General features: G+C 38.6%; 3 protein-coding genes across 3 annotated transcripts; 2 read left to right on the top strand and 1 right to left on the bottom strand.

The window, feature by feature from the left end:
• Positions 1 to 2,542: 2,542 nt before the first annotated feature.
• LOC140356178 (protein-glutamine gamma-glutamyltransferase K-like) lies at positions 2,543 to 15,861 on the top strand. The gene is made up of 14 exons (XM_072440968.1): positions 2,543 to 2,699; positions 4,638 to 4,930; positions 5,771 to 5,962; positions 8,105 to 8,356; positions 11,248 to 11,366; positions 11,584 to 11,691; positions 11,934 to 12,111; positions 12,838 to 12,976; positions 13,485 to 13,677; positions 13,749 to 13,902; positions 14,098 to 14,382; positions 14,581 to 14,741; positions 14,817 to 14,953; positions 15,034 to 15,861. The coding sequence occupies exons 2-14, from the start codon at positions 4,639 to 4,641 to the stop codon at positions 15,176 to 15,178; spliced, it is 2,355 nt and encodes a 784-aa protein (XP_072297069.1). The 5' UTR covers positions 2,543 to 2,699; position 4,638; the 3' UTR covers positions 15,179 to 15,861.
• Positions 15,862 to 16,315: 454 nt separating this feature from the next.
• On the bottom strand, positions 16,316 to 22,121 carry LOC140356179 ((Lyso)-N-acylphosphatidylethanolamine lipase-like). Its single transcript, XM_072440969.1, has 8 exons — positions 21,851 to 22,121; positions 18,140 to 18,225; positions 17,921 to 18,025; positions 17,550 to 17,838; positions 17,260 to 17,441; positions 17,065 to 17,176; positions 16,794 to 16,980; positions 16,316 to 16,567 (listed from the first exon to the last, which is right to left on the bottom strand). The coding sequence occupies exons 1-8, from the start codon at positions 21,910 to 21,912 to the stop codon at positions 16,478 to 16,480; spliced, it is 1,113 nt and encodes a 370-aa protein (XP_072297070.1). The 5' UTR covers positions 21,913 to 22,121; the 3' UTR covers positions 16,316 to 16,477.
• Positions 22,122 to 22,563: 442 nt separating this feature from the next.
• On the top strand, positions 22,564 to 23,532 carry LOC140355688 (dolichyl-diphosphooligosaccharide--protein glycosyltransferase subunit DAD1). The gene is made up of 2 exons (XM_072440344.1): positions 22,564 to 22,867; positions 23,377 to 23,532. Exons 1-2 carry the CDS (start codon positions 22,657 to 22,659, stop codon positions 23,505 to 23,507), a joined length of 342 nt encoding a protein of 113 aa, XP_072296445.1. The 5' UTR covers positions 22,564 to 22,656; the 3' UTR covers positions 23,508 to 23,532.
• Positions 23,533 to 25,426: the final 1,894 nt, after the last annotated feature.

The raw sequence follows: 25,426 nt of genomic DNA, 5'->3' as shown, positions 1-25,426 counted from the left end.
CGCACAATGATGACGTGGACGATTTTTTTTTTGGTCACCTACCAAAAGCTCAATAAAATCTTACTCTAAGTATTGATTGCAAAAAGTTCAGCACCACTCATCATTTTAGTTGTATAATATGCACATCTGCTTACAATACGTTTATTAGCGGCGTCATTTGTAATAATATCGATAAAGTCGATCACGTGCTCTGATGGATAAAGTGGTAGGAGTGTTTGTTTGGATTGTTTCCACAAAAATACAAATAAACTTTAATTTACAGAATTTTTTGTGTGTGGTAAATGTGGTAATGTTATGGTTTGCTGTGAGAATAATTTTTTAAAAATCATTTTACTGTTTCAGCTTGTATGCTTGCCTGTTCCCCACTAGAGGGCACCATTCAACTCTGGAAACATGGATGTATTATATTATCGGCTGGAAATTGCCACAATGAGTTAAAGATGTTATTTTCAAAATTTTAAGATTTTAAACTTTGTGACGTAATTCTGTTACAGTTGTGTGATATTGCATAAAGCCAAAGACGCACTTTCCCTGTGTATTTGGCAATCTACAGTGACTCATACATTGCTGTGAATTGAGGAAATATCCCAAACTTTTATGTTGTCTCTCTTTCCAAGTATAACTAATATGTAGAATACCTCCCAAAAAAAATCCAGGAAATTTGTAAAACATCATAAAACATTCTCATGTACACAAAGCTCTTTTAGAATAAACATGTTTAAACCAGGGGGGATTTGGATGTGAGAGCCACTGATAAACTCTTGGCTTTGTCTGTTTGTGTTCATCTCCAGAGCAACTGCAGATCCTGACTCACCCCCCCCCCCCCCCCCCCCCCGGTGCTCTGCAAGCCGCTGCAGACGCCCTCTACTATTGATCGAAACACTGTGTAATCACTAGTCAGACACATTTCATCACGCACATTGATGTCACTGTTCTGGTCATGTGTGAATCATGATATTGAGGTACATTAAAAGAAACAAATATTCCACTCCCATCTCACAGCACAGAACAATGCTCCAAATGGTAATGATTAAATAAAATATAAAATGTTTTGTTTTGTAAGGTTACATTCTTTCTACTTAGTTATAATTTAACTAATCCATGGACTGTAAATGTGTGTGACTATTGTGTTTTCACAATATCTCATAGGTCCACCATGTTTCGTCAAGAAGACCGTTTGCATTCCTACCTACAAAGGGAAATCCAGGACACAATCCCAACAGTTTATGCACTGTACTTTGCTGAACCCAAGTCACCTTTACATTTCCGCTCCTGTCCTGCGCTCACCACAAGCTGCAAATGTGGTCCGTATCATTTATCACGGTGGTGTCAGGCCAGCAAGATCAACAATAAATGCCCAGCGCTTTCAGAATACAAATAGTCCTGTCAGCCAAGAATTGAATGCATGTTCCAAAGAACCAATTGAAATGATATCCCTCAAATGATGACAATCTGGTGTTTGGATTATGTTTTCTTATTGCAGACATCATAACCTACCGCAGCAAAGACTCAGAAATGAAGAAGGACACTGAGCCCGGTGTGTTTTTAAGCTGTAATTACATCTCGAGAGTGAAACATTTGAAAGTGATGCATTTTGCTTCAAATGTAGCAACTTCCTCTTATATGCCCATGAATGTCTTGCTTTTTTTCTTTTTTTCTTCCTTTTTATTATTATTATATGACGCATAATACTTATATCATGTTATATATAGATATTTAGCTCTCCAGTATATAACATACATTGATCATAATTTTACATTTTTTCATTGTAATAACAAAACAGGTTTATTGACTTCCTGTTCAACTTTGCAGAACTGAGAGAGACCCCACCTCTTCACAGTGGCATTTCATTGTAGCAAGCAGAATATTTTTACTTACATGCTTTTATTGTTTGAAAAATGGTTCTGTGTGTAGGATACGGAATCTGAACATATTAAATACTCACACACAAGTACAGGGCCGTGTACTTTTCTGGGCTCTCAAGCCTGAAATACAAGCCATACCAAATTGTCTCTGTAAGCTCTGTGTAAATGTGATGGTTGTGGTTCGCCTGTGAAATGATTGTAGAAGTTTAAAGTCACCATCAGCTTTGAGGAACATGTTGATGTACAAAGCAGTTGGAAGTAATTGAAAAGTTTAAGACGCAGAACAAAAGTTGTGTCATTGTACTAAAATAAACAAAAAATCTGCAAGTGCAAGTAGCTTTCTCATATTGTTTAACTGTACTACCAGATCACCTTTCATCAGAACTTATCTTCAAGCAAACACATGCACCATGATTGAATCTTTTACAAATGTCCATAGCTCATGGATTTTTTTGTTAATCTAAACCACTGCATGAACTTTTAAATTCTGCTGTGCTTTTATTCCCATTCCGGTCCTATCAGTGTGTCACCACTCCCTTGGAAAAGTTAGGGCTAGACTATTATTGCGTAATCCCACTCACTTACGCTATGTGAGCTCTGTTACGCTGCAAGAGTCAGGACCAGGGGTGCTGCTGTGCTGAGTGGGAGTGGACATGAGAAACTTTTAAGGGTGGGACGCAGTGAGAAGAGGGGCGTGTGTTGTCAAGGCATTGCATTCCCGGGTTGGCATATAAGAGGTATCAATATCCAAAGAACAGGGACTAAACAGTGTCCAAGTAAAACAAAAGAGGCGTTCAACTGTGATTTGGGCAAAGAGCAGAAGAAAGAAGACAAGTAAGTGTGTGATTATTTACTTTTCTTTTAGAGTAATGCTGTTTGCCCGGTGTGTGCCCATTTAACATTTGTAGAACTTTTAAATGCACAGGGTCCTTTTATGCCATGAAACAAATCATACATTTTAAAGTCAGACCAAACCAGGACGAGTCACAAAAAGAGTGAAAGGAGCTGAGAGAATGCTCTACAAAAGAACTTGAACCACTGTAATTTGGTCTTTCTATAAATTGTGTGCAGCTGTTGCACTAAGAGACTTTCTGAGTATTGTTAAATAACAGCAAGCTTTCCGTTATGTATTTCTGAAAGGAAAATTGCTGCTGCTTAATTATTATTTGTGGAAACAGAGTTATCTCAGGATGCAGTGGCAGCCAACATTAATATTACTGAAACACAAGTTCTGAAAAGAAGGGAGGCTAAAGGAAAGCAGAAGTACATGTGGTACTGATAAAGAGGTAGAGAGAAGAACGATGAAGAAGCAACAATTTCAAGCCTGACTGGTGCCTCCATTTAAGTTTGTGCATGAATGTGTGAGCAGGAACAGGAGGCAGAGAGGTATTGTGGGGGAATGACTTTTCTTGGGTTCAGCGGATGACACTAATTGGCAAATCTGAGGCCTCTCGAAGGTGTGTGTGGAAGATAAGTAGAATGTAACGGGAACGAATGGGAGAAAGAAAGGATTTTTGAAGAACTATTTCAACCCAGTGTTTTCCATTGTGAATCCGTAATCCATGTACAATGCAATGTTTTTCGTGAATAGGTCTTAGTTTTGAATATAGCAAAAAAAACTGTGCACAAATTTGGTACAAATTTAGTGGCGATTTTGAATTTAGAATAAATTAAATAACAGGTTTTGTGTTATCTTTATGCGTAGGATTGTGTTATTAGTCTGTAAAAAAATTAGTTACATCTAAATGCACAATAATGATCTTTATTTTCGTGGGAGTGAGGTCAAACAGCCAGTGAAAAGTGTGGGTTGGATAAAAGTTATTGATGCAACAGACACAGATGACTTCCTCCATTGGGTCTGTCATAACTATCATTAGTGTTTTATTAACAATCGACTTTCATCTAGCCACACAAGAGAGTACATTAGACAAACTCTAGGCTGAATTCATCTGAAATTAAGTTTCACAACAATTAGACTGATCTTAACTTGTCTCACAGTTCCCGATGTGCCAATCCATGACATCATAGCGTATGCCTTTCCAAAAATGTTGACGAAATCTAGAACAATTACACAATAAAATGGCATCTGTGTTTGTTTAACGTCTCCAGATTCTTGCTGACACCATCTCTTTGTGCAGCCCATTATTGTTTAACAAGCCTTTATGGAGCTTTAATGTTATATTAATGAGCATTTAAATAGTGTGTACCACCCAAACAGTGGTATTTAGGGGAATGTACATTATCATTGACAGAGCACTGTATTCATGACTGTACAAGGACCTGAGAAATAGCGGCTTATTTTCAGAATGTCAACAATTTTAACAAGTCATTTCACAAAATCCACATTATAAATTGTGTTGTTGTGGTCCTGATTTGCTCTCAACTTTGGGCACTTCTGGTGAAAGGCCAAATATCCCAGAATGCTTTGAGAAAGTCCTCTGACCCATTTGAGTGCAATCCAGGAATGTAGTAATTGTGGGAGCAAGTAAAAGAAAAAGTAAATAGTTTTGTTTTTTTCTCCCATTACAGCATTACAGCTAGATGTGGTGAAATAAAAGGAAGTTGGTTATTTCGAAAAGTCAAAAGGACAAGCTCAATGTGAATTTTGCCCAGAGTAGATGTTGGAAAGTGAGCTGCTACTACTTGTAAACAGACTTCAAGTTGTAGCAAGTAGCCTATCGTAACGAGAAACTTTATTGAATATAGCTGCAGGTTCACAGATACAAGCCATAACACATCGCATCCAAATATCCTGGTTGCTTGTTTGCTCAGGATGCCAGGAGAGCGTCTGACGGTGAGGAGCATGGCAGATGTGGGTCGGTTCCCCGGAGCAGCGCCACCAACCCGGGTGGAGCTGACCATCCACAAAGAAGAAGAGAAGAAGCCTGAGGAAGGAGGATGCAGACGCTGGTTTAGGAAGATGTGTCCGTGTTGTTGCAAAAAGCAGGCCAGCGCTTCCTATGACATTACAGATAAAGTGGAGTACGTCAAACCGCCAGCCCCTGCCCCAAGCCCCCAACCAGAAAAACCCGATATTGAAAAAGAAGAAATGAGGGAAATGGAAGGTACGTCACAGGAATAGAAATGTGACAGGGAAAGTGCAGTTTAGACTGAAAATGTTTAAGTAGTAGGATGGGTTCTCATCATGTCATACTGTTCTACATCAGAATCATCATTTTGACACTGGTTTCTGAGTGGATCTTTCTTTCTCTTTTAAACATTTCAGAAACACTATATAGTAACTACACTTATTCCTGCCTTTGTAAAGCATGAACAAAAAATAATGAATAATGAACAATAGAGAATTAGTATTTTAACTAATACTCTAACCCTTATTTCTAACCCTTACCGTAACCTTAATTAACTAGTTGCTAAGCCTGAATAATGCTTAATAATCTATGTTCATTATGAATTGGGTCTTTGTCCTTGCTTCGTTAAGGCAAATTAAGGTGTAGTTATTATAAAGCGGTACCAACATTACTTTTTATTGATTTTATTTATTCAAAAACAGACAAAAAATATAATCCCATGAAGTCTGGCAATTGTCCCCTTTTGTACCACAAAACATTTTACTCAACCAATTAACCATTCGATTTCCTTACTCCATACTATACAAGATACTGTAGGAAAAATAGATCAATCCTTATTAATGTGAATTATTTTGCAATGCCAGAACTGTAGATTATGTAGCTTTACTTAACTTGCCTTGTGTAACACTGTGACTTCAGATGCCCCAATAAATCTAAAATGTAATCTTTATCAAACATAAATATTTTGTGTAAGTCTTGACTCTAAGCTTAACACTCTCATATATATTACCTTGTTGACTTTTACCCTAATAATTACTGTAGGTTGTGTGCTCCTTGTATAACCCTGTCTTGCTGATGGAGCCTGACTTGTTGCAGAATTGAAGTTGTCCGTTTGCTCCGTGGACCTGCTGAGCTCTCAGACGGGTCAGAACAGGAAGGAGCACCACACGGACCTTTTCCATGGAGACGAGCTGATCATCCGCAGAGGACAGACTTTCCAGATCCAGGTGGAACTCAACCGCCCTTTCAGCGCCGACACCGACAAGCTGCACCTCGAACTCAGAACAGGTATTGCATATCGATGTAAATATATTCAGTAACGCCGGGTACATAACTTTAAAATAGTGTAGCAAGGTGTAAAGATGTAAGTTTAGATATTTGGAAGTTGTAGGAAATGTGCAAAACAGAAGAATACAAAAATGCACCAGACTTACACTAGGGCTGTGCATGTAATCACATTATAATCGAGATGCAGTCATTTCTGATTGTCATTGATCAGCTTGAGTCTTTTTAATTGCGAGGTTTACAGCCAAAGCACGCGGTTTGGAGTTCAGAGTTTGGAGGAAAAACATGTATTTTTTTATGTTAAATTGCGTTAAAATGTAGGTATCGTTTGTGTTCAGGACATTTGCATTGAAAGCTGTTTTAGTTTTTTTTTAAATGATAAGACAAAATAAAATTCTAAATTGTGATCTATAAATAACAGGGGAATAAAGTTGATTGTCTTTTTATCATACTACCCAGCCTCGCTTTACTGACATTAACATTACTCCCCCCAACGGTCGGAAATAATGACATTAACTCATGGATGTGAAAAAGTCATGTAAAGGTCATGGAAGATTATTGTGAGAACCATAATAGATCTCAATGCAACAATCCACTGCAAAAGTAAACCATTTGTATAATTTACAGAATAGAACGTCCCATAGCATGTGTGGGAATTGTGCTCAAAATGCCATGTGCAGAGCGTTCAAATGGAGCTGCGGTCCAGCTATAGCTACAACACACGCTCTAGACTCCTGCCACAGTCCTCAGTGTTAATAGTTTCCAGACGCGCTGCACCAGATACCTCCCTCTGGTATTTACAGAACTCCAACTACAATTCCTCATGGGATTATAAAGTTATGTCGTCATCGGACAAGAGATCCTTCTCCTCATCCCATTCCAATCATAGGGTGTGGACGTAATACGTTCTTGCTCAACATTTCTATTGGAATTTGCAAGTGAAATGCTTACAGAATTAGTCAATAATTCACTTTCCCAGGCTTGCGTTCACAAACCACAAAAGACTGTCATGTTTACTGTTCATTAAAAACTAGAATTACAGTGTCAGAAATAAACCACTCCCATGTTTGTAAGTAGCTTCTCGATATTAAAAAATGCTAAGTGCTACTTCAGGGCTGAGCAGCCACGATTTTCTTGTCTAAAACAAACTGCACAGGCGTGTGTCAGTTCTCATTTATATTCTCTTTGTGTGGGCTGGACAGGTTGTTAGTGATGAATGGTAGTTTCTTTTATTGCCTCGATTGACTCAGAGAAATATTCTAGCTTTAATAACTCTGAGCTCTATTCTGCACTCTGAGCTCTATTCTGCATTCTATGTCTTTAAATGTTTGACGATGGAGATGCAATACACAGATACTGTTTCTGTTGCTATGTCACCTTGAAAGGCTGAAATACATCATAAATGAAAGTGCAAGTACTTGTGTTGAGTTCTTACAGCTTGCATTTAATCTAATAGTCTAATAAGTCTAATAAGATTTACTAAAAAGAAAAGTCAGCACTTTTGCATTTTAGTTCAATGGTTGTTGGTTGTAAATGTGTTTCTGTTTGTAGAAGCAACGTCAATGAGAGTGATTCAGGCTGGTCGATAGGATGAAAACGTAATCTTGATCTGATTCCTGTGACAGTCTGCTAGTTTGGGGAAATTGTTCTCATGTGATTCAGTGCACTTCTCTGTTTATTGCAGCGCTTTGCTCAGACACTTTGTCCCACCCGCCCCGCTCAGAGTGAGTGAAGGGTGGATTTAACCCATCACAATCAAGTATGAACTAGTCCAGATCTAATGGCGGTAGTAGAAATATAATATGCAATTTTACTCATGGTTCCCCTGCAATGTACTGCCCCAGTGATGATGATGCCAAGGATACATTTACTACATTACTTGACTATACATCAACATAGAGTAGTATTATCCTCTCTTACAGAGCAAGTGGCCGTTTAGTAATGTGTTTTGTTTCTATGTATTTTACTTTTTCATTACATATTACATTTGTATCTATGTAATATTGTATTGTATGTGTATTATAAATAAACTTGCCCTGACCAACATTTTAAACATTTCCGAAGAATGTTACTATTTAGCTCTACTCCACTACGAGAGCCTTCACATTTTTTATGACTGAGCCCCGTCCGCCATCTCTGTTTTAGGGGGGCTGCCGCAGGTGTCCAAAGGCACACATGTCATCGTCCCCCTGGTGGACCACCTGGAGGACGAGCGCTGGGAGGCCAAAGTCGTGCAGCAGACTGACAACAACATCAAGCTGTCGGTCAACTCTCTGGCCTCCGCCGTGGTGGGCCTGTACGGGCTCTCTGTGGTCACCAGCTCACTGAAAGGGGACAACCACACAACGTACACCTCACCCAAGCACATTGTGATGCTGTTTAACCCTTGGTGCGAAGGTAAGATCAATAAGATAAAAAGAGTATTTAAAAAAAAGGAATTCCTAAGACTCAACTTTATGCCTTATTTGGTCTGGGGGCTCTTTATTTTATGCAGATGTTTAGAATTGGTCTTACCTTTTAGAGATCTTGAAGTTTAAAGCTGACAGTGAGATATGAAGCGCTGATGCAAACATATGGTGCCTTTCTGGTGAAACTAATGCTTTCCCTTCAGCTATTTGCTCCAGGATAACCTCCACTGCATTGATTTGTTTGAACATACCGACTTAGGCTTTCTTCTGGATGTCCGTTTATCATGGGGTGGGTCCAGGATATATGGCAGGCCTACACATGCTGTAGTTGAAATAAACTATCATCAAAACAAATGAAATAGTTTTGAAATAGAAGAGAAATGAAATAGTAGAGAAAATGTAATTCACAGAAATGTCCAAATGCATCTTTTCGCTGCATACCAAATGTATAAAGAATTCTTGGCAGGATTTTCTCACAGCTTTGGCCCAAGAAGAAGCCGCCATAAAAGCAATCTGTGCGAGGGCTCTTGAATAATATTTCACATGGATGAGAAATGCTAACCCAGAGTGTGTTGCTGTCCATCACATGCTGCCCCGTGACCCCAGTGCAGATCTCAGGGTTATGTAACTGCTTTGGCTGCGATTCCCGAGGACTGGCTCCTGACTTGGACTAAAATGATTGACATTCCTGAGTAGGGTCTGATATCTGTTTGCTCAAGTTAAAGAAGGGTGCTTGTCTGGGCATAACATTTTAATAAGATTGTTTGTGCTTTTATCAAGTTTGCTCGGTAGAAATTCAGATGTTTAATTGTGTATGGATTTCTCCTTTCTCTTCCCTGCACATCTCTCCGATCTTAAACTGCGCCTGCTTTTTTAGGTCTGATGTATTTTCCGAATAAGCAACATAAACAACGGAGATTCAATCAATCAATAGTAACACTGGCACATTGTATTAAAGATGCGCTAGATAACTTCCCTTGTGAGGGTCCGCCGACTGCTTGTCTCCATGGCGATGCCATTGCTTTTCTTGTAATGTCTCACAGAAATAGATTACGGTACTGTATTGCCTATTCAAAAGATCTATTCTTTTGATTTGTATTGTTGATTGCTTCGGTAACAGTGCTAGATTTTCATCACATCTGAAAAATGTGAATAATAACAACACCTCAAATTAAAGAATCTCTATCGATTATAAATGTTGGGTATTCTACCTATTATAATTAGAGTTGCATTCTATTTGGACCATTGTTTTAAAGTAAATCTGTCCCAACATTGAGATGGTTCTTACTGGAATCTGGAGGCAGAAAGTAGCAGTAACCAGCAGTCTGCCAACATACAGTACATGCTGCTGAATGCAATAGAGATCTTCACCATCTGTGCAGCAGGAAGTACATCATTTTACAGTCATTAGTATTATATTGCTCAAGAAAATAAGAATAATTTTTGTTATGAATGTAAGGTTGTTCTTTTATGCATGTTATTTCCTGCTTGCTGACCACTGCAGAAATGTCAGGGTATTTATTTTATTTAAGTTTTTTTAGGATTTTGTGCCCGTAGGCTTTATTGACAGGAAAGTAGTGTGAGGGGATGGGGGGGGGAAGGTAAGGTAAATTTACACATAAATAACTTTTGGCAAGGGTTTGGCACAGGAACTCGGCTGTCTTTTATTGTCGTTTTTTTGGCTGATTGCCCAACTCTTAGAATGCCTCTCAAATCGTTTTAAATCTTTATAAAACGCTAATGGCTAATCCTGCAGACCTGAGCTCCACCCAGCTTGACTGTTTCCAGCTGTATTTCCTCCTACACCGGGAATCTTTCGACCCGGCCCTGTCTCTATCCTCCCCTCCCTTCTTATCGCTGACCTGTGACTGTGTTTTTCTCTCTGGAATCCTCGTGCAAACATAAATGATCACAGCTGAACGTTTAGGAGCGTTTACAACAGTGCTGTATGAACTGGTATTTTAAATCAACAAACCTGATTTACATATTGAATGAAGAGTAACAATGGCATCTGAAACAATTGGTTCAATATTTACGTATGGCTTTGTTCAATTTTGACCTTGGTTGTTTTACATTAGATCTTATTCCTTCTGAAACTCATATTTATATATCTTGGGGCTGGTACTGAAGTACGCCATTAATTCTTTGGCTGGATTTGCACAGACTTGTTTATCTTGACTCATATAATTATAGATAATATAATTGCAATTGACACAGTGGTTAATAGTTATCACAATTTGAAGCTCTCTTCCGTTCCTAATTTACTGTCAAATTCACATTGTACATCTGAATGTCTTTCCTTAACCCCACCCACCTCCCACGACCTTCCAAGCACAACTTCCCCTCTTTCTTGAACCTTTTACAAAAGCAAACACCAGACTTCCCTTCTGTGTGAACTCTCTGACATGTTCTCATCAGGCAGTCTAATTTATATTTTTTAATTCCATTATTTCTGTAAATTCTTTTAATCACAGAGATACATGTAAATACAGTGGAAACATTATTTTGCTTTGCAGATGTCAGCACTGATCTTGAATGAGTACCCACAGATAAATGAATGCGCTGCCTTGGGCCCCACTGCAGGCTCTTTGTGTTTCTTAACTATTTCCTGGCCTCGGGGACCCTTTCATTGCTTTTTTTTATGAATAGGAAAGACATTCCTTAGTGCTTTTGTCACTCAAGAGGTGAAATTCGGGGTCACTCCCACAGCCTACACTATAAAACTATAATCTTCTCCATTGTCCATAGCCAGCCATCCCATCTGTAACACTTTGTTCAATCTTTTCTAAATTTGAGATAAGTTGAAATAACTTTCAAACAGCCAAATTGACTTGTCTTATGCAAAAATATAATAATCTGATAATTTTCTTATCTCTATAGAGGACACCGTGTTCCTGGATGATGAGGATGAGAGGAAGGAATATGTACTCAATGATACCGGGCGGATTTACTATGGCACAGAGAAACAAATCGGCGCTCGCACATGGAATTTCGGGCAGGTACTATTGACTTTGAAGACAAGATGTGACTTGAAATAAGAGCATGCTAATACTAACCTCACAGACTGCTGTATTTCTCAGAGGATGATTTTCAGAAATTGCTGAAATCATTAGATGACTCAGACAGCCTTAGATAGCGAGGCATTTTAAAGAATAGTATGCTTTTTTACAAACGTAACAAAATGAAAATGAAATAAGTGTAATTTTGTCATTGCAGTTTCATGAAGGGATGCTCGAAGCCTGCTTGTTCATTCTGGAGAAAAGTGACATGCCTCCATCTGGTCGTCGTGATTCGGTCAATGTGGTCCGAGTTATATCTGCCATGGTGAGGTACTTTTTTGCACTACATTCTGTACAAATGACGATGTTGCAGCCAGTTACTGTATCATTATCTGGCAGAAGCACATGAATAAACTAGAGCTAAATAACCCATGCCATGTCTAACTATCCATTGCCAGTCGAAACATCCAGTTAGATATGTCAGGAAATAGCAAATAGTAATACTTAGACAGTATTCTTGTTTTACAGCATACGACTGTAATAACAAGATATCATTTCTCTTGACAGATAAATGCCCAGGATGACCGTGGTGTTTTGATGGGAAATTGGTCCGGAGATTATTCTGATGGTGTGTCTCCTGCAGCGTGGAGCAGCAGTGTTGAGATCCTGAGGAAATACCACTCCTCCTGTGGCACGCCTGTGTGTTATGGGCAATGCTGGGTCTTTTCAGGGGTCACCACAACAGGTGCGTACCTAAAACCACACACATGCAGAAGGTGTGAAGAGTAAAAGAGAAGAGATAGTGTATGTGCATGGAATTTAACAAAGGTTTAATAACATTTTGAACCTGGCTGGCCTACAGTGTTTCAGGCTCTTTTCATTAAGCTTGCGGTAACAGTCCTCTTCATTCATTGAACATGCAGGCAGTGTCCCGCACATGATAGCGCACTGACCCCAGCACATAGTGTTTCCCTTGATAGCAGACCGTAGCTCTCGTACACCTAAAATACATTTGCATTCCAGCCATTCCACTACTACTTTTGTCACTCGTCGAGCTGCATGTGTTGCTGTCATTCAGCCTGGATAATTACTTCATAATAATAACTTAATAACGAATATACTACTGTGCTGGGTAGGCAGAACATTATTATTGGTAGAGAACATTACAATGCTCTATGAACCATAGAATAGGGCCAACCAATTTCACTGTTGCTGTAACACAATCATGTTCCTCTCCCGATTTGCATCAAAAAACATTCCTGAAAGAAACAGTATGGTGTAGTAGATGCAAAATGGCAAATGTTAATACCACAATTAAGCATTATTAGATGCTACAGCATAGTATGAAATATAGAAGACCATTAATTACTATTCATTAATGTTACAGCAATGCCCTAGTAGTTGATGGCATTGTAGACTATTATTGGGTCTTGTTGCTGCTTTGCTCACTTGAATGATTTTGTTTCTCCAGTGTTGCGTTGCCTTGGCATCCCTGCCCGCAGTGTGACAAACTTCCAGTCTGCTCATGATACAGATGTGTCGCTCACCACAGATGTGTATTTTGATGAGGATCTGGAGCCACTCGACTACCTCAACAAAGACTCTGTTTGGTGAGATGTGATAAAATGTTGGATTTTTGCTGCCTGTGGCTAAAAGTAGGAATGCAGCATATATATATATATATATATATATATATATATATATATATATATATATATATATATATATATATATATATATATATATATATATATATATATATATATATATATATATATAATAGAGCAGCTCTCATTAACTCCAAGACCCAGGTGTCATGAAATGTCTTTGAATGCAGAATGAACCAGCAAAGATGCAACTAACAGATATAAACAACATGAAGAACTATGTCTATGTCAATTTATAAAGCTACTGTATATTAGTACATTTGAAAATTGTCAAGGCCTCTAACCTAATCAGCTTGTCCTTTCATGTACGGTAGTATGCAATACGTATTGCATATAAAATGTATACATGTATTAACTTGACATTGCCAGAAAGAAAACTACCGTACTCACTTAACTTGCATAGAAATATAATACATATGTTTTAGATATTGAATAATTCTTGACTTTATAGGAACTTCCATGTGTGGAACGACTGCTGGATGGCCAGACCAGACCTGCCTCCAGGTAATGGGGGCTGGCAGGCTGTGGACTCCACGCCCCAGGAGACCAGTCAGGGCACCTTCCGCTGTGGTCCTGCTTCTGTCTGTGCTATCCGCACGGGACAAGTCTACCTCAAGCATGACACACCCTTTGTATTCGCAGAGGTGAGAGAGTGAAAGAGAAGAAATCTCTTCTTAATTCTCTGATCCTTAACTGAGTCATAATTTCTATTCAGGTCAACAGTGACAAGATCTACTGGCAGAGAAACTTGGATGGGACCTTCAGCCAAATCTTCAGTGAGAAAAAAGCAGTGGGCCACTTCATCAGCACTAAAGCTGTGGGTTCAGACGAGCGTGCAGACATCACACACCTGTATAAACACCAAGAAGGTACTGTTTTTAAATATACAGGGTCTTCATCTAGCTTCTTATCTAATATTGTAAAGCATTTCAGGATTTTTTTTTTATTGAACTATATCCTTGCAACTGCTCATGTAATGTCTTAAACATGCTTTATTTGGAAAGATTAAGTGCTATATTTTCAACCATATCAATAAACCTTTCTTCATCCAATCTCTCCTCCAGGTTCAGAAGAAGAACGCATTGCAGTGGAGACAGCCAGCCGCTATGGCAGCAAGCCAGATATGTACTCTACTGCCAGTGCTGAGGATGTGAGTGTGGAGGTCAAGATGGACGGGGAAGGACCCAGGATGGGAGCAGATGCCAAGCTCAGCATCATATTGAAGAACTCAAGCCCCGAGCCACGCCAGACCACACTACACAGCCAGGTGGCGGTCATGTATTACACTGGTGTGCTCAAGGGCACCATTAAGAAGGAGCAGATGTCAGTGGAGCTCCAACCCAATGAAGGTTAGCACCCACTGAGCTTTATTGGACAGGGCATTGTAATAATGGCACACTTTATTGGGCAGCAGGCTGTCCTGTTCACCACAATAATGAAAAATGGTGTGTAAACAGAGGCACAACAGTCATTTTCACCATTATGTCTGCTCTGGTTGAACCACAATTTAAAGAAGAATGATTGACTTAAATGTTTTTATTCTACAGAGAAAATTGTTGAGTGGGTGCTTCCATACCAACAGTACCAGAACGAGCTTGTGGACCAGGCAGCCTTGATGTTGACCCTCTCTGGACGAGTAAATGAAACCCAGCAGGTGTTGGCTAACCAGACTAGCTTCAGGCTCCGGACTCCTGACCTGAAAATCTGTGTATGTATTTAATATATAGAATTTAACTGCATATCAGTACATTTAAATATGGAATGCATTTTGTGCCTCATGTAGCCACAGGGCGATGCTGTGGTTGGTAAGGAGATGGCAGCCAAAATCACATTCACCAACCCGCTGCCTCGAACACTGAAGGATGTGGTGTTCAGAGTGGAGGGCCTGGGTCTGCAGAAGGGTCATGTGGTGGTTGTGGGGTAAGGCATTATGTTTTTCTTTTGATTTCCTTTCCTACCGTCAGATCGATTTCAAGCTTGGTCTCTCTTCGTGTTCTCAGGGATGTAGGAGGCCTTGCTACCGTGACACTAACGGAACACTTCATCCCCTCTCAGCCCGGACCCAGGAAACTAGTGGCATCACTGGATTGTAAACAGCTCACCCAGGTCCATGGAGTGGCTGATATTACTGTCCTTGACCAATAGATGCCTGTGACACTACTTTTGTACTTGTCAAAATGGACTATGTTTTTGTTTGACCAATGCACAATGTATTAATATGCTTTCTATGTCATACATTTATAAATGATATAGTTTTATGTTAATTATCTTTGAACCATTGGAGTCTGTAGCTGTCACACCAACAGTATTATATTTAACTTGAAGTGTTTTGAATGGAAAACATTGTGCTCTGCAGTAACAATGTAATATGTAATTTACTGTAAACATGTTAAAAGCACTGTACACTGACAGTCCTAACACTAATATTTGAAGACAAAACTATATTTGGCAGTATTTTGAACATGTCTTTATATTGATGCTTACTATGTGAATTGTATTATTTACAAAATCAAGTTGCCAAAAATGAAGGGTACTGTGAAGTTTTTAGAAAGTTTTAGTGTTGTAGTATTACTTGACCATATATATTTACATAATCCAAATATCATAACAGTCATGGTGTTTATATTCCATAAAATATATTAAATATTTCTTCACTGTGTTCAAGTACTGAAGATACAGTTCATCACTGTTTTCTTGTCATTTTTTCTAGTATATTCTGTTAGATTTACCTGCTCGCAGTCAACACTTAACACAATTATCTATTAGTATAATAATATTTATGTAACTCTATTTTTTATTGTGTGCAGTAATAAAATGTTTTAAGTAAAGTGGTTATAGATAAGTCATTCTTCCACAAAAGAACAATCCACTCACTGGAGTGTAATTACTTTAGTACAGTTCAATTAACCAACATGTTCATTTCAGAAAACATATTACAATTATTTTATTTTAGACAATATACAGCTTTGTAAAATGACTGATCAAATATTTAAATCAAATCTAACCTGACAAAAGTCTTATGTCACTACAATGCTCATTTGAACAAAATACATTCAAATCATGTTTTTTCTCTGCAACACTCAACAGCCAGTAATGAATGGAATTGCTAAATGCATAGTAACGTTATGGCAGCATGCTGAAAGACCCGTTACTGACCTCTACTGGTTAGGTTATTTAGTGCATCACATAGACGTTAAAATAGTACAAATACTACACTATTAAGTTATAACTTCAGTAATAAAATACACTTTTAATAATACTAAAGTGTAACAAAAACAGCACTTAATGGATTTCAAGCACACATGATATTGAGGTCAAATTCTCTTTTTACGAAATAGGAAAAACAAGAAAATGCTAATTAGATTTACTTGACAGTATAAGCAATGTACAGCCTGATACAATCAAGTGCTTTAACATACAATGCTAGAAGATGTGGATATGCAGTTAATCCACTGTGTTGCATATATTTTCCACCGCCTCGTTGAATAAATGTGGTTGATCAGCATAGACGTGATGAGCAGCATTATCTATCAACTGGAATCAAATAGGAAAAAAATATTTATAACTCTAATCATAATACAATTTTAGGCACAATAATAGCATAAAAATATACTATAACCGTGCAGTTGTATAATGCACGGTGAAAACAGTGATTTGCTGTAAATGTATTTAATTTATTTAATTGTGAAATTGTTCAAAGCCTCAAAATTGGGAGCTAATATAGCTGGCATTAATGAGTTTATATTTTAATTGTGCTCACCTCAACTTTGGTGTGAGCCTGGTTCCTGATCTGGACCACCTCTTCTCCAGATGAGCTGCTCACCCAAGATTGAGCACCATACAGAATAGTGAGGGGCATTTTTGGAGACAGTAAGTGAACACGGTGCCGCATTGGTCTTTTGGCCCAGCCCAAACCCTCAGACATGGCCCGGAAGCCCACTTCCCCACTGCAAGAAAAGCAATGGAACAACTATGTAAAATATAAACCATATCATTGTTTGAAATACATTTTTGATGGCAATCGTACAAACCTTGGGCTTTGTGCGTTACAGTGGTAGATGTATTGTGTTACAGTGTCATCATCAAAAAGGTCCTCATAACGCCTTTTAAAATCTAGACGAAATCTGTTAACAAGACCAGGACCTGAAATGGTATAAACAGTAAACATGATGACAGAGCTGAAGAACTCCAGCTTTATTATATAAACATTTCTAAACATGTCTCACCCCAGGGCCCTGCTGCTCTGATGACAGCCAAAGGGTTAAAGTGAGAAAGCACTGAAGCAACAGCCATGACCCAGCGTGGAGGACCCGGACGTTTCATGACTTCTTTACTCGGGGACTCTCCTGTCTGTGGCTGCGGTCGCTCTGGGAAGCCCCAGGGGTCTACAAGGATGAGGTGTGACACTCTGCAATAAAGAAGTATTTTACATTTCTACAAGAAAAATGGAAAAATGAATAAATATTTGCGCATCTGTTTGTTTTGGTGAGGCTGGCAGAGTTATACTGCGTAGTACCTTGATGGGTATTGGATTGCATATGAAGTGGCCAAATAGCCTCCGAGACTATGGCCCAACAAAATCATGTTTTCAAGGCCAACAGACTCTCTCCACTGTTCAATAGAGTTGACAAATTGCTCTTCGGCCTCAGTGGCATCTGAAGAGAAGCGTGGCCTAGAGCTTCTGCCAAAACCCACAAGGTCAAAGGCGTAGACCGGCCGTGACCGGCTGAGTGCATCCAGGTTCCTGATCCAGAGCCCGACACCTCCTCCAAAACCATGCACCATCACCAAGGGCGTTTTGGTTACTGTAGTTAAAATGTACAGGTCATTTGACATTGTTAGAAGTATATAATGAAAGCCGGACCAGAACATAGCAGTAGTTCAGACCTTTTTCTGGGGCTTTGCGAACCATCTTGTTTGTAACAGTCAGAGTCCATATTCTGTCTTGGTTGGGAAGGGTCACAAACCTGGCCCATAAATCATTCTGTATGCCTGTGGAGTGTAATATAATTAACTATAACTCTCAAGACCACAGTTCCCTCAATATACAGACAATTCCATTTATTGTGGTTAGAATCTACACAAGAAGGAATAACACAATCTTACAAGCAAGAATTTTTGACTCAGTCGTCTTCAATATAGACATTGAGGTTGGACGCCAAGACGGCCACCAGCTCCACACAACATTGGATCTAAACAGAACAAAGAAGGTAACATTTGTATAATAGAATTAAACAATAGAATTCTAATAAGATCATTTGTATTCAACTATGGAATAATCTCATAGGAGTAATTTATTTTCTTCAAAGTCATAGTAGAGCAAATGTATTGCTTGGGCGGATCTATATGTATCTATATCTGAGCAGTGTATAGAAAACTCTCTTTACAAAACAAATATGCCACACCTTCTTCCACCTGTTGTGTAATGTTAATAGGAAGAGAGTATAAAGCTGAGTCACTGCCAAATACAACTTATTTCACTGTTTTCAAAGTTCAACAAACGTATATCTATCCAGAACATAATACAAAACATTAACATAGACAGATAAGTAAGTGCACTGTCACTGAAAGAAAAAGGTAGCTCTAACTACCTCCAATAGGCTCTGGCAGGTTATTTCAGGCTCCCTATCACACCTGCCCGGATATAATAGTGTAAAAGATCCTTATGTAACAAATCTCTCTTAATTAATAATTTTATTTCTTCTTATAATCTTGATTTTATGTTTTTAACTGAAACATGGCTTGACAAAAACACAGGAAATGTAGTTCTGATAGAATCTGCTCCACCCAACTTTAAGTTTGAATCTGAAACACGAGAAAACAAAAAAGGGGGTGGAGTCTGTGCTGTCTTTAGAGATGAAATAATTACCCGCAGGTTGTCTTTTGGGGTGTTTTCATCATTTGAGTATGTATCCTTTAAAATGGAGCTAAAACGGTCTCCATCCATTCTCTTCATTGTTTTATACAAGCCTCCCCAGCACTGCCAAAGTTTTATTGATGATTTTACTGAGATGCTTTCAGTCATATGCACAGACTTTGATGGTTTGGTCATTACAGGTGATTTCAACGTGCATGTTGATAATATTTGTGACAGAAACGCTAAAGAGCTTGATGCTGTCCTTGAAACCTTCAGTCTTACTCAGCATGTGAGAGGCCCCACCCACAGCAAAGGACACACTCTAGATCTCATAATTACAAAGGGGGTAAATATTTCAAATGTTAATGTGATCGATGTTGCTCTGTCTGATCATTTCTGTGTCTTCTTTGACCTGTCTGTTTCTCCCCAACCTCCGGTTGGTCCTGCAGTTGTTCAGAGGAGACACATAAGTGATGGCACAGGTGCACTGTTTATGGAAATGATAAACTTTGAAAATGTCTCATGTTCTAATGTAAATGATTTGTTGAACTCTGTTACATCTAGTGTTTTGAATGTTCTGGACACCATCGCCCCTATAAAGGCTAAAATGGTTAAAAATAAGCAGAAGGCGCCGTGGAGAAATGATGATTCGGTCAGGGCACAGAAAAGGGAGTGCCGCAGGGCCGAACGGAAATGGCGCAAGTCAAAGCTCCAGGTTCAAAAAGAGATTTACAAAGAAAAGCTGAACATGTACAACCTAATCTTATGTAGAACTAGGGAAAGATATTTTTCTGAAATAATTGGAAGCTGCAGTAACAACTCGCGTGTCCTGTTTGCCACAGTAAACAGATTAACAAACCCTCCAGCTCAGCTGCCGTTAGAACTCATTTCCACATCCAAGTGTAATGAGTTTGCATTATTCTTTAATGACAAAGTTCAGGGCATTAAAAATGCTATAAATCCCACAATGCAAAAAATTACCCTAAAACCACCAAGACACTTGGAGCTAACTCACTTTGCACCAGTAACTGACAAAACTGTCCATGAGATCACCACCAGTCTGAGTTCATCTACATGCTGCCTCGATGTGTTACCCACCAGATTTCTAAAGTCTGTGCTGAACAGTTTGTTAGCACCATTCACTCACATAGTTAACATGTCGCTTCAATCTGGAACATTTCCAATGTCTTTGAAAACTGCGGTCATAAAGCCTCTCCTAAAGAAGAGCAGTCTTGATGCCGCAGTACTGAGTCATTACCGGCCCATCTCTAATCTGCCATTTTTGGGCAAAGTCCTTGAAAAGGTTGTTTACCAACAGCTCACAGATTTCCTCTTAATAAACAACTCATTTGATGTTTTTCAGTCAGGTTTTAGACCTCATCACAGCACTGAGACTGCTCTTGTCAAGGTGACAAATGACATCCGCCTGAACACTGACACGGGCAAAGCCTCAGTCTTAATTCTGTTAGATCTGAGTGCTGCTTTTGACACTGTCGATCATGGGATCCTCTTACAGAGACTAGAGGACTGGGTGGGCATCACTGGCACTGCCCTAAACTGGTTAAGGTCCTATCTGGAAGACAGGAAGTACTTTGTTGAAATTGGTAGCTGTGTCTCAGACCACATGACCCTGACCTGTGGAGTGCCCCAAGGGTCAGTCCTGGGTCCCCTTCTGTTCAACCTCTACATGCTGCCGTTAGGTCAGTTGATACGCAGTGAAAATGTGTCCTATCACAATTATGCAGACGACACTCAGATCTATGTTTCACTATCGGCAGGTGACTATGGACCAGTAGATTCACTCTGTCACTGCATCCAACAGATCAGTTTGTGGATGCAAAACAACTTTCTCCAGCTGAACTCAGACAAGACTGAAATAATCGTTTTTGGCCCACAGAAACAAAGAGAAAGTGTTAGCGGTCACCTCCAGAGTCTCGCTCTAAAACCTACAAACCAAATTAGAAATCTGGGGGTAATAATGGACTCAGACTTGAACTTTAATAGCCACGTCAAATCAATAAGATCAGCAGCTTTTTACCATCTAAAAAACATTGCCAAAATCAAAAATATAGTGTCAAAACCAGATTTAGAAAGATTTGTCTCCAGTAGATTAGACTACTGTAACGGCCGCTCACTGGCCTCTCCAAACGAGCTGTAAAACAGCTGCAGTACATCCAGAACGCTGCTGCTCGGGTCCTGACTAGAACCAGGAAGTATGATCACATTAGTCCTGTTCTCAGGTCTCTGCACTGGCTCCCTGTGGCTCAGAGAATAGACTTTAAAGCAGCTCTGCTTGTGTACAAGTCTCTCCATGGCCTAGCACCAAAGTACATCTTGGATATGTTAGTGCCATATGAACCATCTCGGACTCTGAGGACCTCAGGGACCGGCCTCCTGCTGGTGCCCAGAGTCAGGACAAAACATGGGGAATCTGCGTTTCAGTTTTATGCAGCTAAAATCTGGAACAGTCTTCCTGAAGATGTGAGACAGGCTTCTACTCTGACAATGTTCAAATCTAAGCTAAAAACTGTTTTGTTTAGCTGCGCATATGACTGAAAGGATTTTTTCTTTGCACTCTTCTCTTTTGTTTGTGATTTTATTAGTTTAGAAAATCAGTTGGATTGATAATTTTTAATTTAGTTAATTTTATTGTATTTCTGTTTCTGTAATTTCTTTGTGCTTTGAATGCATTTTACCTGCTGTGAAGCACTTTGATTGCCTTGTGTATGAAATGTGCTCTACAAATAAACTTGCCTTGCCTAAAATGAGGTAGTCGTACATATAAAATAATAATATTGCGGATTGTCTATGAATATTGTTACATTTACAGCTCATAACAGGTATTTGAGTGTAGTAATGGCACCAAACTAGGCTGCTAATGAGTGGCACAAGGGACCTTTTAAAATGACCACATGCCGACAAAACACAAACACGGAGAAGAAGCTGTAGAAATGACTTACTCTGATGTCTCACAGTCGTGTTGATCAGGCGCTATGGTTGTGGTGGTCTCCATTGGCAGCATAACTAGTCACCGACATTCAGATGAAAAAGGTGATAACGTGAGCTAAAAGTACCATGTTGTGATGTTTTGTAACTCGTTCATACCGAGGTCAGCTGGCAAAAAGCAAAGATCGTTTACAGCAGGAATAATTACATCGGTACGTCATTGTTATTGAAAGTCAGCCCTTTAGATAATGTTTTATACTCATCGACATTACACACCACATATTTTATAACGCCTATCATAGTGTAGGCTTTAGTAAATGATAAGATTATAACAAGCCACAACGAAACTAAATTCTAAGAGTAAGACATCCTGTTTTTTCTCTCTGGCGGACGTGCAAGTTTAGTACATTTCGTTTCTAAATCAGTTTAATCAATAATAATAATGACAATTCAAAATATCCGAATTGTACTTTTAATAGTTGTGGATAATAATACAATAATATATTTTTGGAGATTCGTGTGATAAATGTCTTCTTCTTCTTCTTTGGTGTTTTATGGCGGTGTATATTTAAGTGTTACAATAGATCCTCAGACCGATAATATAATCGGTCTATGCTTTAGACTTTATTCTTTAGACTTATTTTTCTTCTTTTGCGTTTTATGGCGGAATGGTTCCTACATCCATGAATGGTTCTTTGAAGAAGGCGGAATGTATTTCTTGTAGCACTGAGGTAGTTTCCGGTTGGTGTGGACACGTCACTTTTCCAGCCGAGGAAGAAGCCAAATTTGATCTTTTTGACAGGTTGCGTTGACCAAAATCATGTCGAATTCAGTCTTGTCAGTTATTTCGCGGTTTCTGGAGGAGTACACCACCACGACCCCCAACAAGCTGAAGGTGGTCGACGCATACTTGCTGTACATTTTGCTGACCGGAGCGCTGCAGTTTCTCTACTGTCTGCTCGTCGGCACTTTCCCATTCAATAGTTTCCTCTCCGGCTTCATCTCATGCGTGGGCTCCTTCATTCTGGCAGGTAATGGCAAGATTAAACTGTGGTTTGACTGTAAATATAGTGCACGTTGTTCTGATTATATTGTTATTATTTGAGTAGACTCCAGGTTAAGATACATGCTAGCTACATGCTAACATTACTACTGCTGCTGATGACTATGGTGTTCTAGTTTATTTTTATGTCGCCATCATCTTATAATGAGCTAAAAACCCACTTGGTAAAACAAATAATTGTTATGCTTGTAGTTGTGGCAACACATAGAAGAAACTACTGGTATATTCAACCAGTGTGTTCTTGATCAGTACAGGCAATAAATGACATTGTTATATTATATAAAACAATTCAATTACCATAAGTGGCTGTATAAATCTGTGGGGGAAGACAATATCGACAGGAGCAATCACAGCAAGCATGGAACTTATAGTACAAACCAAATTTGTACTTCTGAAATTATGTATTAAATTGCATTACTACAAGTCACCCTCCCATGTCCACTTTTAAATACATTTATGTGTGTACTTGTTTTCCAGTGTGCCTCAGGATCCAGATCAACCCACAGAACAAAGGGGATTTCCTGTCCGTCTCTCCGGAGAGGGCTTTTGCCGACTTTCTCTTTGCTCAAACAGTTCTTCATCTGGTTGTGATGAACTTCATTGGTTAAAGTTGACACTTCCCCAGCTCACAAGGTTCGGGCTAGACTCAATCATTTTATTCCTACATTCTATTATTTAATTTAATTGCACAGTGTGACCAGTTTAACATCACAATTCCGAATACAGAACAATAAGATGTGCATTAAAATCACAATACAAACAAACAAAAATATACATAATCATTTTAAGTGATTTTTTACAAGAGAAGAGTCCAGATAAATTCTTCATCAGTCATATGGACAAGCAGCACAACTAAAAGGAACTATTTTTTGAGCTTGAAATTAACATTAACAAGTTTAATTATCTACCGGTAGTCTTTAGGAAGAAGATATTAGTTGCATTAAACAAATACTTTTCAAAAACCTAGTTGCAAAGTGCTTGACCCAATCCCATGGGACATGATAAAATGCACATTTATAAGTGCAACAACAAATCAATGAGAGAAACGACAACATATAGAAATGCACTTAAACGACAAGAAACAAATAAAATGCAGAAATTAAAATTCTGAAAGGGGATTTAACGTTTGTATAGGTCAGTTTATCCCACAGCCAAGGGGTCCGTCTAGACCACACACCGGATTCCCCTGAAGCTGGGACCCGTCTAGAGGTTTCTGCTTTAAAACCTCTGGCCCATACGGGGACAGTAGCTATGTACTCAGACCAGACCAATCAAGTTTTATTTACATGCAAGAATAACATTTATGTGAGGTATTGTTCTCAAACTAAAACATAGACCTAATAAACAATAGCATATCTACATGAAGGACATTTAGCATTTAAGTATGCTGCATTATTATTATGACAATCAAAGACTTTGCATTTGTGACTAAGGTTTGATATATTTGGTTTGAGCCTGTTCTGAACTTTAACCTGTATAGCCCAAATTTAGTCCCGAATTTGAAATGTACATGGTTGAACGCACATTTTGTGTGTAAATTTTACATTCCAGGTGAAACTGCAACAGTTGTTGGTATCAATATCAGATGTCAGAATCTAGGCTCAAAACAGTTTAGCTGTGCATATAACTGAAAGGATATATATATCTGCACTCTTCTCTATTAAAATACATTTGATACTGTTTACATTTTTATCTGTGGTTTTTTTTTGTTTTTTTTTTGTTTTTGTTTTTTTTGTATGCATATTATTTATATAAAGGAAATATTGGGTCTTTACGTGATATGTTGTTTTGATTTTTTTTTTTAGATACATACAGGAACCACAAGAGGAGGTTCTTTGAAGACATCTGATTTGGAGATATGCACCTGTCAGACACATGGCAGTTCAATTTTCTTACTGATAATGGTTGATTTCTCTTTTTATGTGAACATTTGTAAGGCATTCCCATCTGCACTTTTGACACAAATAAAAAAGTGTAAAATGTAAGGTGTTTGATCTTTTAAAAACATTCTCAAAATCTGCTGAAGTGATGTCTGCCTTTTATTTAAATTACCTGTAAAGCACGTTGTGATTTAAGTTTCAGGCTTTTATGCTAAAAAAAACACTTAGAGAAAATTAATAACTACAAAAAGGCAAGAGTATGCTTCATTCTCATAAAGGTCACATATCTGCCACAGCATGTGCTTTTATTGCTTACTTATAGAGGAAATTCAAATAACTAGCATTTGAAAGGTCAAAGGAATAAGCATTGTTCTATAGACCTTTTTGTATGCAAATTCCTTCTCAATTCTGGACTGGAGGCAAAAGTGAATTAGGAACATAATGTGATTTTCAATGGAGACATTAGGATTATCCTCAGAATGATTATCCTCACTTATTATGGAAAACCAAGGAGGGTTTGGAAAATAAATGCGAGTGGGTTTAAATTTACATTTACAGCTGTATTTAACAGATTTATTCTCATGTTGGTTTATGAAACGCTGTTAAAACACTGCATATTTGATGAAGGCCAAATCCAGATTTTTAGG

The sequence above is a fragment of the Eucyclogobius newberryi genome, unplaced genomic scaffold (genome assembly GCF_026437365.1).
Source record: "Eucyclogobius newberryi isolate DKJ021-1_F unplaced genomic scaffold, fEucNew1.0.hap1 SCAF_12, whole genome shotgun sequence".
Taxonomy (NCBI): Eukaryota; Metazoa; Chordata; class Actinopteri; order Gobiiformes; family Gobiidae; genus Eucyclogobius; species Eucyclogobius newberryi.
Note: the sequence above shows the minus strand (reverse complement) of the source record. Positions and strands in the feature narration are given on the sequence as shown.

What these genes read in the sequence shown, in the direction of transcription:
- LOC140356178 (XM_072440968.1), top strand. Translation starts at nt 4,639, where the DNA reads ATGCCAGGAGAGCGTCTGACGGTGAGGAGCATGGCAGATGTGGGTCGG. An exon ending in GTTTAACCCTTGGTGCGAAG is followed by an intron (nt 8,357 to 11,247) that starts GTAAGATCAATA and finishes TTATCTCTATAG; the next exon opens with AGGACACCGTGTTCCTGGAT. An exon ending in GGTCATGTGGTGGTTGTGGG is followed by an intron (nt 14,954 to 15,033) that starts GTAAGGCATTAT and finishes TCGTGTTCTCAG; the next exon opens with GGATGTAGGAGGCCTTGCTA.
- LOC140355688 (XM_072440344.1), top strand. Translation starts at nt 22,657, where the DNA reads ATGTCGAATTCAGTCTTGTCAGTTATTTCGCGGTTTCTGGAGGAGTAC. An exon ending in GGGCTCCTTCATTCTGGCAG is followed by an intron (nt 22,868 to 23,376) that starts GTAATGGCAAGA and finishes CTTGTTTTCCAG; the next exon opens with TGTGCCTCAGGATCCAGATC.
- LOC140356179 (XM_072440969.1), bottom strand. Translation starts at nt 21,912, where the DNA reads ATGCTGCCAATGGAGACCACCACAACCATAGCGCCTGATCAACACGAC. An exon ending in CACGACTGTGAGACATCAGA is followed by an intron (nt 18,226 to 21,850) that starts GTAAGTCATTTC and finishes TGTTCTGTTTAG; the next exon opens with ATCCAATGTTGTGTGGAGCT. An exon ending in AGGCTCACACCAAAGTTGAG is followed by an intron (nt 16,568 to 16,793) that starts GTGAGCACAATT and finishes ATTTGATTCCAG; the next exon opens with TTGATAGATAATGCTGCTCA.